The sequence below is a fragment of the Carassius gibelio genome, chromosome B17 (assembly GCF_023724105.1).
Source record: "Carassius gibelio isolate Cgi1373 ecotype wild population from Czech Republic chromosome B17, carGib1.2-hapl.c, whole genome shotgun sequence".
Taxonomy (NCBI): domain Eukaryota; kingdom Metazoa; phylum Chordata; class Actinopteri; order Cypriniformes; family Cyprinidae; genus Carassius; species Carassius gibelio.
The window spans coordinates 17,855,791-17,868,713 of NC_068412.1; the positions used below are offsets into that span (position 1 = coordinate 17,855,791).

At 37.5% G+C, this 12,923-nt stretch overlaps 1 protein-coding gene across 6 annotated transcripts in view; it reads right to left on the reverse strand.

Annotated features, from left to right (window-relative positions):
• The window catches only part of LOC127976287 (EH domain-binding protein 1-like), a 122,875-nt gene that overhangs the window by 78,469 nt on the left and 31,483 nt on the right, over window positions 1–12,923 (reverse strand). For 4 of the 6 annotated variants that reach the window (XM_052580606.1, XM_052580607.1, XM_052580609.1 and 1 more), the window contains exons 6-10: window positions 7,941–8,122; window positions 4,018–4,157; window positions 2,642–2,734; window positions 1,797–1,919; window positions 1,108–1,372 (exon numbers count right to left, since the gene is read on the reverse strand). In XM_052580606.1, the coding sequence (XP_052436566.1) occupies window positions 1,108–1,372; window positions 1,797–1,919; window positions 2,642–2,734; window positions 4,018–4,157; window positions 7,941–8,122 (803 nt within the window). The remainder of the gene's footprint in view (window positions 1–1,107; window positions 1,373–1,796; window positions 1,920–2,641; window positions 2,735–4,017; window positions 4,158–7,940; window positions 8,123–12,923) is intronic. The other 2 variants (XM_052580611.1, XM_052580610.1) reach the window with 1 other exon arrangement.

A 12,923-nucleotide genomic window follows, 5' to 3' on the forward strand; every position in this document is an offset into this window, starting at 1 on the left:
AGGAGGGAGGAAAGAGCTGACCGCAATGCAAATAAGTTAAGAAAAGAAAGAAGTGGAAAGTGCAGTCAAAACAAATGGAGGTGAAAGAGAGGATGAGAGACAGAGAGAGAGAAAGAGAGTGAAAGCAAAGCAGACAGAGAAGGTAAGGTAGAGGGAGAACAGTGGCCAATTTTTTAAATATGTCTTATGTATCGTGTGACTAAGCAACAATGATAATTGAGAAATAATGATTGTTTTAAAACGGTAAATAACTAGATTATTTTTGTAAAGAAAAACATTGAAAACATTGATCCTTAAAGCATTTGAGGATCAATAACTTTTATTAAATATAAATATACAGCTTTCATTTATTATAAATATATCATTCAAAGGTTTAAGCTCAGTACGCTCCGTTTTTAAAGAATCCATACTTTTATTTGGGAAGGATGCATTGATCAAAACTCTAAAGTCACTCATAATGTCACAAAAGGTTTTGAATAAATGCTGATCCTTACAACTTTTTATTCATCAAGGGAATCTAAAAATGCATTGCAGTTTTCATAAAACATCAAGCAGCACAACTGTTTTTAGCATTAATAAGCAAATCAGCATATTAGAATGATTTCTGTAGGATCATAAGACAATGAAGACTGGATTAATGGCTTATGAAAAATCAGCTATGCAATCACAGAAATATATATATGCTGTAGTAGGAAGTGACATATTTAAAATTGGAAAAAAACATTTCAGCTTTAAAATGTTACCCTCCTCTGCTCTCAAGTTCGCTACATAACGTCAGGTTTGGAAACGTGTGTCCCTGCTGGAGCACTGTGAGTGAGTGCGAGAAATGCAGAGATGAACAGACAAGGCCAAAGAATGTGGGGAACAACAGAAGCCTTGTTCCTGCTGAAAGAACTCGCTCACCACTTTCTTCTCCTCCGACAAGTGCTTTTCTCCTTCGCTCAAACACGCGCACACACACTCACATACTACTAATGAACAGTAGAAGAGCAAACAGAGATTTTGTGTGTTCCAGAACTGTTTTGATAACTCTAAAATAACCACTTAAAATGTTCTGCTCTAACCCAAATCCCCTCCAACAGAATATCCCAGAATTCCTGGACTCACTCATCTAGCTCCTCCTCCTCTGTCTTGGTTGTGTTGGCGTACAGGTATTTGCTCATGTCCACCGGCCGGACATTCTTCCTTTTGCTGCTTCTGGTTGGAGAAACTTTAGGCTGGGGTTCAGGTTCATCAAATGGGTTGCCAAGTTGAGAAGAATCCATTTCTGTGTCAGCCTCATCAAATGGGTTTGAGGGATAAGCGGTGTTCTGATCATATACAGGCTCCTGATCTTTGATAGTGGACCGCACATGGGGCTTAGGTGATGGTTCTAGAAATACAAAAAAAAAAAAAAAAATGCACATCCACATCTCTATTATATAAATTAAAATTACCATTACATTAAAATTACAATGAATGGATTCTGTAATATTTTTTTTGTATACTTTAAATAAAATACATACATGGATCTATCGTTCACAATAAGGTCTTTAACATGCATTTAGAAAATAGATTTTCATCTCATGTCAGTTTTATAACCGACTAGTTAATTAGTTGTTTTTGAAAATAGTTTTTATACATCCCTGGTATCAAATGCATTAACATAATTAAATATCTTAAGAATGTTTTCCAAAATTCAGCTGCAGTAAACATTCCCTTTTCATCAAGCATCTCAGATTTTGTTAATGAGTACAACCTACCCTGTTGATAAAAGGGCAAAAGGGTCATACAAAGGTTCAAGGGTCACTCCTTACCGTCATCCGGGTCACCAAAGGGGTTAAGGTCAACCGGGTCATTAGGATCATCGAAGGGGTTAGAGCTCATGTTGCTCTGGTCTTGGTCCTCCTGATCCAGGAAGTTCAACTTACTGATCAGCTCTAAACCATCAATATCCATCCACAGTGATAACAGAAAAGGAAGGAAGAGAGAAGAGAACATCACTCGTCAGTCCAAAACAATCAGCGAGGAAAATCGTTAAATTATCGAGTGAAGCTTTGAATGAAAACAAAACTGTGGCAAAAACAACCATAAAATAAATAGTTGGCATCTGCATTTTGAAGTGAACCATACCAAGATCCTTAAGGTCCAAAGAGGCGTATGTTCCAGAAGAGCTGATGCAGTGTTTCATTCTAGACTACTACTCTCAACATGAGCCAGTGGGCCAAAAAAAAACAGTGTGTGTGCCGGGTGACAGAGTGAAGTGCTTTCTGAGGTGATAAGAAAGGTGTGACGTCTCTGTTCGCTCCACCACCATGTCACCCTGACCCATATTAGGCCGTCAGAGTACTCATGACCAGTGGTGTCTGTAAGGACATGTGTTCCAGGATCATCAACTCCATGGTCACAGAAACAAAGCTTTTTGGGGGTAGTTGGGTTCACTGCAAACTGCAGAAGGTGGAACGAGTACACAAGATCACAAATGAAGAGCATCACAAATAAAAAATAATACCAATGAATGGATGCTCTATAACACATCACAACCACAGGGATGGAAAAAAAGAGGAAGAGAAGGAGAAAGACGGAGATAGTGAATGAAAGTGAGAGTGAGAAAGTAAGAGAGTTTGAATTAAAGAATGAAAGAAGGTGAAAGCTGAAAGACCTTCAGAAGAGGAGGCAGGTTTATTTGCTTGCTTTAGGCAGTCATCTGGATCTCCATCTATAGAGCTGAGAGCATTCAGCTGCCTCACAATCTCTGCAAACAGCACAACATACAATCAATGAACACACACACACACACACACGCTTGCACACACGCTAACCTGTATAATGCAAAGAGAGGTATGCAATACATACAGACAATATCTGTGTGTGTGTGTGTGTGTGTGTGTGTGTGTGCTGAGGTGCGTCTCTCTGAAAAGAGCCAGAACTGCGTATTCGCTCTAACAAACTGAAAAACTGATCAGACGTCATCTCTATGGCAACAAAGGGATTCCTAAACCCATACGATGAATAAACAACTCAAGCATTTCCATAGGAGCTCCATACATACACTTATAAAGGGATAAAAGCACATGGGCTTAATGTTAAGACTCCACTATCTGGGGGGTAACGGGAGGCTGGATTATATCACAATGTACCAATGTAACACAATGCACATACAAACACAAACATACACTCAAAGGATATGTATTGGGTGGACATTCCTTATCATACACAGCGATCAAGCAGTGCACTGTGTATGAAAGCCTAGAAAAAGCTAATAACCTATGACCAAAAACAGAACAAATGTAAACAAGCACAGCAATATGCCTCTATATGCATAAGTAAATGGACACAAAAAAAAAACTAAACCACTAAAGAAAAATGTTACTGTCACTCAAATGAAACTGAACTGAGACTGGACAGAAATCCTGAAGAGAACAACAAAAACGACATGCTGAAATTTACAAGAGACCAAAACTCCACAAACATCTATTCTTGTTCTTTATACACTACATACAAATGTATCATGCAGCCCTCATAAACCATCCCAAAAAATTACCTAAAAAAATAATAGAATAGAAAAAATAGAACCGAATAGAATAAAATAAGAATGAGAAAAAGAACAGAAACAACAGAATAAGAAACAAAAAAGAACAGAAGAAAACAGAATGAAACAAACAAAACAGAATAGGTCATGAAACAGAATAAAAATAAAATGAGAAACAAAATAAAAAGAATAAAATAAATAATAATAATAATAATAGATAAAACTGAAAAAAGAATAACAAAATAACAGAATAAAACATAAAATATTTAATAAAAAAGAACCAAAATAATATTTTTTTATATATATAAAATAGAACCAACTATAACACAAGAATCAAATAACTGAAAAAAATAAATCTAAATAAAGTAAAATAGAACAGATCAAGAAACCGAACCAATTACAAACAGACATTACAAACTACTGCAGCCCTGTGGTGGTCTTATGTGTGAATAGAAACACCAGATTCACTAGCAAAGGGTCTTCAGAAGAAATTGAGCAAGTCTCACCTGTGATCTTGGCCGCCTTCTCCTCCTGGTTCACTCTGTTCTCCTCGTCTTCCTCATTCTCTTCCTCGAAATCATCCAGATTACCAATATCAGCCTGCTTCATGCTCATCAGACTGGCCAGACTCTGCATATCTTCATCACTACACACAGAATGAGAACAAAATAAAAGCACAATATTTTTTATGAAATCATTCATAGATGAGACACAGTACCGTTTTTGCATTCTCTGCACTCATTTTAAAAAATGGGTTTGAAATGAATTGAAATACAGTAAAATTGAGAATGGATCACTGATAAAACCTTCCCCAGATTTGAATAAAACACTGGCAACTGTTGGTTAAGAGTGAATATGGCCTTCTATTCACTGCGCTGTTGTGTAAAAAGCATTTTGTTACACTGAAGGAGATGGACGGAAGATGAGAAGAAAGCCAGCTTGACAGAGAGAGTGAGCAAAAGATGAACGTGTAAACGTAATGCCCTTCATGGTCCTGCTCATAAGAGGCAGTGCAATACGGACATGCATTCCAGCCAGGGCATTCACAAGCACAGTGAGATAACGCTCCAGGATTAACTCCCTCTCTCCCTCCCAATGTCCCCGTCTTCTCCTTCTCTCTGTCTATCTCACACTTCTTCATGAATGCGGTCCAGTCTTTCTTTGGCAGGCATGGAGCTTATTTGAACTTATGTAATGGGGTTTATTTGTGTGCTGTTGACATCATTCCCATGGGTTAAGAGCGGTTACACTTCCGCCGCGTAACCTCTGTCACACACACGCCACAAAAGCCACACAAACACACACACGTATCTCTTATAGCACAACGGTGAAATCACATACACTCACACACGCTTCTTGCTTCCTTTATTTAGAGGCAGGCAGAGATCAGAAAGAAAAAAAAAAGTGAGGGAAACGTGGATATTGCAAGACAAGTGAAGGAAAGATATTTACACTCTCAGGGCCAGTGGCTGGAAATATTCCAGTTTGTTGTGATGTGCATGTCAAAAAGCAACAGCTCACGTCTGGGGCGACAGGTTTTGATTTATTTTCGTGTTTACGCCAGTAGAACGTGAGGTACAGCCTTAAATGTGTGTTTCCTGACATTTTCTGAACAACAGGGTACAAAATCTGCATTCTGGCAGGCAAAGAGAATAGAAATAATAGAAAACATTCAGATGGAAATAATTTACATATTATATTCTATTTTCTATAATGATAGGAAAATATTCATTTATAGTAATCGAAATTTGATTGCCACAATTTCTTCTGACCAATGAACTGTATTTTAATGACAAACTAAAAGAAGATCACTCAAAGTGTCAAGCGCAGAATCAGATTATATCTTGGATTGTTGTGAATACTCTTTAGTGAACACTACCACTTCATTCTACATCAGCCATGTTGACCATGTGACCTACTACATTAGTCATTATCCCCAATGGATAGTCAGGGAACTACACTAACCTTTTCCAGTACACACAGTGCATTGCTCCGTCTTGGCAGCTTAACCCAGGGCCGCAGCTGGGGTTAGAGGGGCCCTGGTGCAGGTTGTACAGTGGGCCCTGCTTGAAATGGCTTAATTTTAACTTTATGTTCGTTCTTTTATTTATTTGTGCTATTTACACAATGTTTCCTTTTTTTTTTTTTTTTTTAAGTAGGTGCCCAGAAACTAATTTAAAATAACACTGCATAGTCTTCACTGTAAAATAAAATACACAAACCAAAATGTATTCAGACACCTTCAACATTTCTCACATTATCACAGTTTTATTTGTTATAGTTTAGAAATTGGTAATAAATTATGACAAGAACTCAAGAGTTAAACTGTGTCAGAACAAATTCCTCTTGAAAATGTCAGATAACTTTGATGGAAAAATATGTAATGGAATCAACCAAAACTTCAGACAACTGCCAGTATGACAATATTTACACAACTATCCATACTTTGCTGAACAATTACCAAGCAATGGTTAATTTTGTTCAGTCTGTGGTTTGAAAAGGTTGCATTAGCAATAAACACTTAAGTCAACACATGGTCAGGTCCCTAATTTAATATATATATATATATGTATTTTGCTATACTCACTTACATAAATTAACTAGTGTCCTGCACCCATCAGTAAAACAATATAATCAATTATATCTGATTGTGAATAAATTCTTGTTAAAACTGCAAAGTAATTCAATCAAGAGCAGAGAGTGATTTACTTTCATTTTCTTGGATTAACATTATAGACACAGACAGCAGAGCTAGTAAATTAGGTGCGGTCACTTTAAGAGACAATGCATCCATTATAAGGATACACGTTCGATTTCTTTCCAACTCTTTACTTTCACTTAAGACATAACCACAGACTTTTTTGAACACACTTTCCAAGACTGGTATTTTGACATGTTTAGTATGTATTTGTCGGTACAAAAGCAAGAAGACTTTGAGACGCGTCTCTGCGTGCGCCCTGAACACCATACTTTTCTGATTGTTTAAACTGCGATTTGTATTTGTTCATTTGGGTGCAGGAGGACGCGAACGTCCTGAAGGAGAGCTCGGTTCAGTGTTGCTGTCCGTGAGACTCGGCTCTCTCGCACGCACCGAACAGAGAGCACGAGTAACCAGCTACTCAGTTCAGCTTTAGTGCATCGCGGGGCTGAAGCCAACTTAATGTGTTGAATGCTCAGAGCACGGTATTAAATGTATTTTACACATTTCTGTTTTAATAAATGCTCATAGTAAATCATAGCATATTGCCTAAAACATAAGGTAGGTACAAAAATAATCAGTGATACATTTGCGACCTCAAAAAATTAGGGTCGCAATGTAATTTCAAAAGGTCGCGTATGCGACCATTTTGGTCACAGTGTAGTTCCCTGATAGTAATGCATCCACTGAAAGCACACCTACAAAACAAAGCAGAGTATTTAAGCCACAGTCACACTAGACTTTGAGCATGCAAAATTTCTTTGAACAATGCAACCGTCGTGATGTGACATCACACTCCACAGCATCTTTTTCAAAGCTTCAATTCAACATGTAACATGATAATACAACTATAATGTAAAAACGTACAATCTACTTCACATTTCTGCAGTAATGCAGTTTTAAATTTATGTTTGTTTAATTGCACTATTAGGTCATGCTTTGACATATCGATATGCTGTTGGTCATACAGTTTCACATTAGTAAACTCAAACAAGTCAAATGTAAACTTAGGAATGCAACAAAATGCGGAATTTTTTTGCACGAGCTTGCATTTCCAGTCTGATGCATTCACATGCATATGAATGGAAACAAAAAGTGCAGTGTGACCGCTGCTTTAGCTATACTACTCCTTTGATGTATTGCTTTTTGCATACTCTTAGTAGAGAAGTAGGATTATTCATACTAAAAAAGTGCATATTTGCACTAAATGAATAGCATCAGGCTCTCTCTGTGAAACTCTAGCTGTCAAAATCTTAAAGATCAAGATTTTTTTTTGGGGGGGGGGGGGGTAATTTTTGTCAAGTTCTTCAAAAAAAAAAAGAAATGTTTTCTATATCAAAGATAAAGCTCTTATATTATTTAGCGAAATACTTAATTATACCAATTCAGATCAAGTGGCAGAACTAATGAGAATATATATGTGTAAAAGGCCTCTAATTCCCACACTGGCAAGAACATTCCAGAGAGCGAAAGAGAGAACGACCTCACTGGGGTGCGTATGAAGACAAGATGAAATCATAGGGGGAGAAAAAGAGAGGAAGGGATGAAAGGGGGAGAGATCCAGGGAAAGACATTCTGGGAATGTCAGGTATTATCTCTCCCTGTCACGAAGGCAAAAAAAGAAAGAAATGCACAGAGAGTAAAGGAATACGAGCGTAATGTAAAGTGGCAGCAATCCTTCAGGGTGGGTGCAGTCAGCTGGTTTCAGATGGTGTAGTGGGCTGCTCTTACGTGGCTTTGCCCTCTCGCAGAAAGATGCAGGACAGGGAGAACTGCAGTGTTGCTGAAACCACTTTCTTGGACAGCGGCTTGAACTTGAGCTTGACGTCTGTCTGTGTGGGCATGGCACTGGCGTACTGCTTCATGTTAATGCAGCTGGTGGCCAGCGCTTTCCGACGGCCCGACGGAGATTCCTAAAATAACACACACACAAAAAAAACAAAGAGATCCTTAAATACTTATTAAGCTGCAAAAATAAAAAAAAGTTACTCATTTAATACAATTGCTCATTTAACACAATACAAAAAAACAAAAAAAAACACATCAGTATGTTTTTAACAGTTTCAAACTCTAAGAATTTGCATATAACAAAACAGCCCTATGGTGCTTTACTTAAAAAGAAAAGAAAACAATCAAAAAGAATGAATGAATGTAGCTAATCCTTACACATATGGGTAAAATCAACACCTGTTTTAACATGTTCAAAGCAAACACACACACACACGCCGGAGGAAACCGGCACTCCTAGAACATGTGCATACAAGTTTATATAGACGGTCTCAATGGAGTATAAACTCTGAACAGAAGGATAAAAATGACAGCAAACAGAGCGACACGGAATTGTCTTTGGTGAGATAAAGCTTCACTTTGATAACACCATGTCAACAACCTTTCAAACAAAGAAAGGTCACATTGAAAGTTAAAGACTTTAATTTGCCTAAATCATTTCAATAACCAAACTGGGTATTAGTTCATCACCTCTAAGACCAGCAGAGTAAACATACCCAGTCATAATGGTCAATGGCGCCCCCTGTAGGTAAAAGGGCTGGAATATTCTAAAGGGATTAGAACGGAAATCTGACCTGGCCATTACTCTGCTCTCCAATTCACTGGATTTATTTATGGTTAGTAAAGTGTAGTAAAAAATTTATTCTGATATATCAGGTTATGTAAAAAAAAAATAATAATAACAATAATAATGGTTTAAAAAAACTAATGAGAGGAAAAGGGTTTGACACCAGCAATTTGTTAAAATGACTTTAGGGCGACAACATCTAAGAAAAACAAAACAAAACAAAACACTGGCCCACCTGCACACTTTCCATTTGCCAGATAGGTCGGAAACACAGTTGGAGACATTTCCTGACCTGCCTCCTCTTATTTAACAAAGCCAAATAAATATCATCACTTTTATTGTTTGTTCTCGAGGCATTTTCTCAGCTTGCTGACTAAGTATCAGCAATTTCCTCCCGGATGAAAGTACCACGCTCAACCTGTGAAACATGTTTTGACACCATCACACAGTGCAGGGAGAGGCAATACAGAAAAAATATACATAAACATCTCTCCATATTCTTCAGCCCTTTGATAATAATCAATACATATCTAAATATTTAGAGGAAAATTTTAATAAAACAGCCAGTATAGTTGTGATTGTATGATTAATGCAAGTTTAATGCAAGAAGCATAATACTGTAAAAGTTCAAGATCATCAGTTTTCCAGTTAATTTCACCAATTTTAATACCTATTAATAAATAGAAATTTAGCAAAATGATTCTACAAATTGCTACGAAATCATTTGCCACTAATACATTCACTTGTTAACATCTAAATTAGATTACAGAGAGAGAAAGGGAGGGAAAGAGAACACTTTTAAATCCATTTAGAAAATTAATAATCATATAAAAGCTATTTATAATCTATCAATTAATTATTTTTGATAATTGAATCATTTAATTAGTATACAAAAATGTTTAATATAGAGCATTCTTTTATGAACATATCTGAGTCATGAACTGGTTAAAAAATCAATTCACATAACCTGAACACTGGAAATGACTCAAACAAGAAATGTAGAGGTCTAATTATTTATTTTCATTTACATTTTTACACATTTATACTATGTACAAGTTTCTTCTCTCGCTGGAAGCCATTATTTGGCCTTCTTTTCAGCAAGCACCTTTAATTTCAAGCTTTCTCTATAGGTGAGATATATTTATCTCATCAGGCCTGTTTAATCCAAACAAAATGAGCAGAGAGAGAAATGAAGGCCTGTGTATAACTTCTCAAAGAGCCCGCATTCATACACCTGTCTGTGCGCATATGTGGAGCGACTACATATAGATCTCCAGATAGAAATCTGGCTTGCAGGCGCACGAGTGTGTGTTTGCATGTATCAGTGTTCCCACAAGGTAAAAAGGAGCCCTTATCAGAGCAGTCTCAGGAAGATTGAGACGCAGAGAGCTGAAGAGTGACAATTTTCGCCTCAGAATTGGCTCAATACAGCTCCATATATAGGACACAAGGTCAGCACACACGAACCCTTCTTCCGGTTTGTTGAAGATGATCAATCTGACCGAACGGCACCGCCGATGAATACTCCATGAGCTGGCGACTGAAACACAGACAGAGACGTAAAGTGCCTGAGTGCTGACCCAATCAAAACAACAGTGCCGCCTGCCAATCTCGCACCCAGACAAATTACCCACAATCCCCCACTCCAGCTGGGACGGGAGATGGTCCTTTGCGACTCCTTCAGTAAATGAAAATGATAAAAGGGAGAAAAAAACCTGCGTCTAAGATTCAGAACCGCTCGCCGACGAAGCCACTTGACATTTGTGTTGACATTTGAGCCCCTGTTGAATCGGTCGGAAATACAGCATGTCATCCCTGAAGAATCCAGCGCTCCAAAGCGTGTCTTATCGCTGAGATTATGCACTGGCATTATACCGAGCTAATAGTGCATGTAGGTCCTTTATGAATGAATTTCAAAATGCATCAAACACTTAAGAAGGATTTAGTCCTTCTCCGAAAAAAAATACTTAAGAATATGCAAATATGCAGGGAAGAATTAGGTTTAACAGATTTGACGAGGGCAAACAATGAGGGTGTTCTTTTCCCTGGCTGCCAGTGTCAATCAAAACCCCAGATTACCGTCCAGGGTTATGACAATGTGTAAAATGAAAAGAGACAATAAGACACTTTTAATTTATCACAGGGATATGACTATCAATACGCAGCTATTGTACCCACAGAATTGCTAAATACCTGCGGAGAGGGGAGATGAAGGTGCCAGGGTGGCTTACTGCTGCCCCCTGCTGCTCCCTTAAGGAGCATATCACTCTATACACACACACACACACACACACACACACACAGAGAGAGACACACACCAACACAGACTCTTCTCTTTCTGAGAGAAGAGTGTCAAACTGAAGTGTTTAAAAACTGTTTGTTTGTGTTTAAAGACTGATACATAATGTGGAAAACTTTAACTTTACATATGTTTTATTAAAGTTTTGTGTATATTCTGCAAAATATCTTTAAACCACTGTCACCATTCAATCCCAAAGAAGAGACACTTTATACAAAATGTCAGAAAGTGTTTTGCTGATTACATAATTAGCATTGTGCTATTGTATTAAGTTAAAAACACACTGTATTAGTTAACTAAAGTTAGGTAACAGTATTAGTTATTGTTAGCAAAAACTAAACTAGTATTAATCATTCTTGGGAATTAAAATGAAACCTAAATAAGATTAAAGCCTAGACACAAAATGTAAGCCTCATTTAGGAAATTATATAAAGTATATATAGGTAATTTTAAAAAGTACTAAAATCTATAAAATATATATATATTTTAAAATAAAGCTAAATAGAAATATTGAAAACGAATAAAACTGACAAATCACTTTATCAACTTTTTCAAATTTAAACAAATAAAATACTATAATGCTATACTAATAATACTATACTATGAACTGCATACTATCTGTGCAGTTCAATGTCTACATTGAAATTCTGTATACAAATTCAAAATGGCAAGGCTATAGAAATTATATATACATTGCAACTATTCACAACAATGATTTTTTTTTTTGCCCAACTCCAGTTGACATGTGTGCCCTTTTCTGAAAACACAACACCATTAACTGTAAAACAAGATGTTTTGCAGTAATAAGTGATTATCACATTACTCTGGGTGACGTCCAGGTGCCGTGGCATGTTTGGGTTGTCTACAGTTTTCCCAGTGTATCATGGACATGTTTGCCTGTGACCTGTGCTGAAATCTTTGTTTTGTTAACTCAATGATAATCCAACACCACGACTGAGAGGATGGCATACATAATACTTCAAATGACGACTATATTCAAGATTTCCCATCTGCATGTATGAGTGTGTGTTGTGTATTTGTGTGTTCCTGTTAGAGGAGAACACCACCAAACCCCTGCAGGCTCTCACACCTAAAGTGAACCTCAAACTTCCTTCGACTGACATTTCCAGAAAGCCTGAGGAAGAAAGGGGTGCGACCGGGAGCTTCATCCACTTTAGGGTGTGTGTGTGTATACGGTTTAGGCAGGTGGAAGTCCCAGCTGTCCCAGTATTGATCCACAGCTGGTGCCAGTATGGGGGGTGTGGGTCAGGGCTGTGGGGTTTCCTTCCCAACACACACACACACACACACACACACACACACACACACAGAGCAGTGGAAGAGGACGCAAAGAAAGAGTGATGCTAGGTAAAAAAAAAAAAAAAAAAAAAAAAATTTTAAGAGGGACAACTTTTGTTTCCAAATCAAGTCAGAATTTGTTTAGTATTTTAACTTTTGACTGTTTCATTCCCAAATATTGGCTCACAGAACCGGTTCTCGGTTCTCAACCAGAGATGATCCCTGAGGGGATCAGAAATGTAGCTCTATAAAAAAAAAAGATGCATCAACACTGAGGGTGTTTGTCAAAGAAATGGGCCACAATAGGCTTTTCCATCAATAAATGCCAGTTGCGAGTTTCTGCATGAACGCAGAGCCGAATATAAATATATGAAGGAAAAGACAAAGAGGGAGAGAACGGATGACACATTTTCAGTTGGCATCACTCAAGGCATGTTTCTGTCTGTCATCACTCATCTGTTGTGATTCAAATGTGATTTCCCCAAATTGTCATTGAGTGGCGCTCACACACACACAGATTAGGGGTAGTGTCATTATTTGT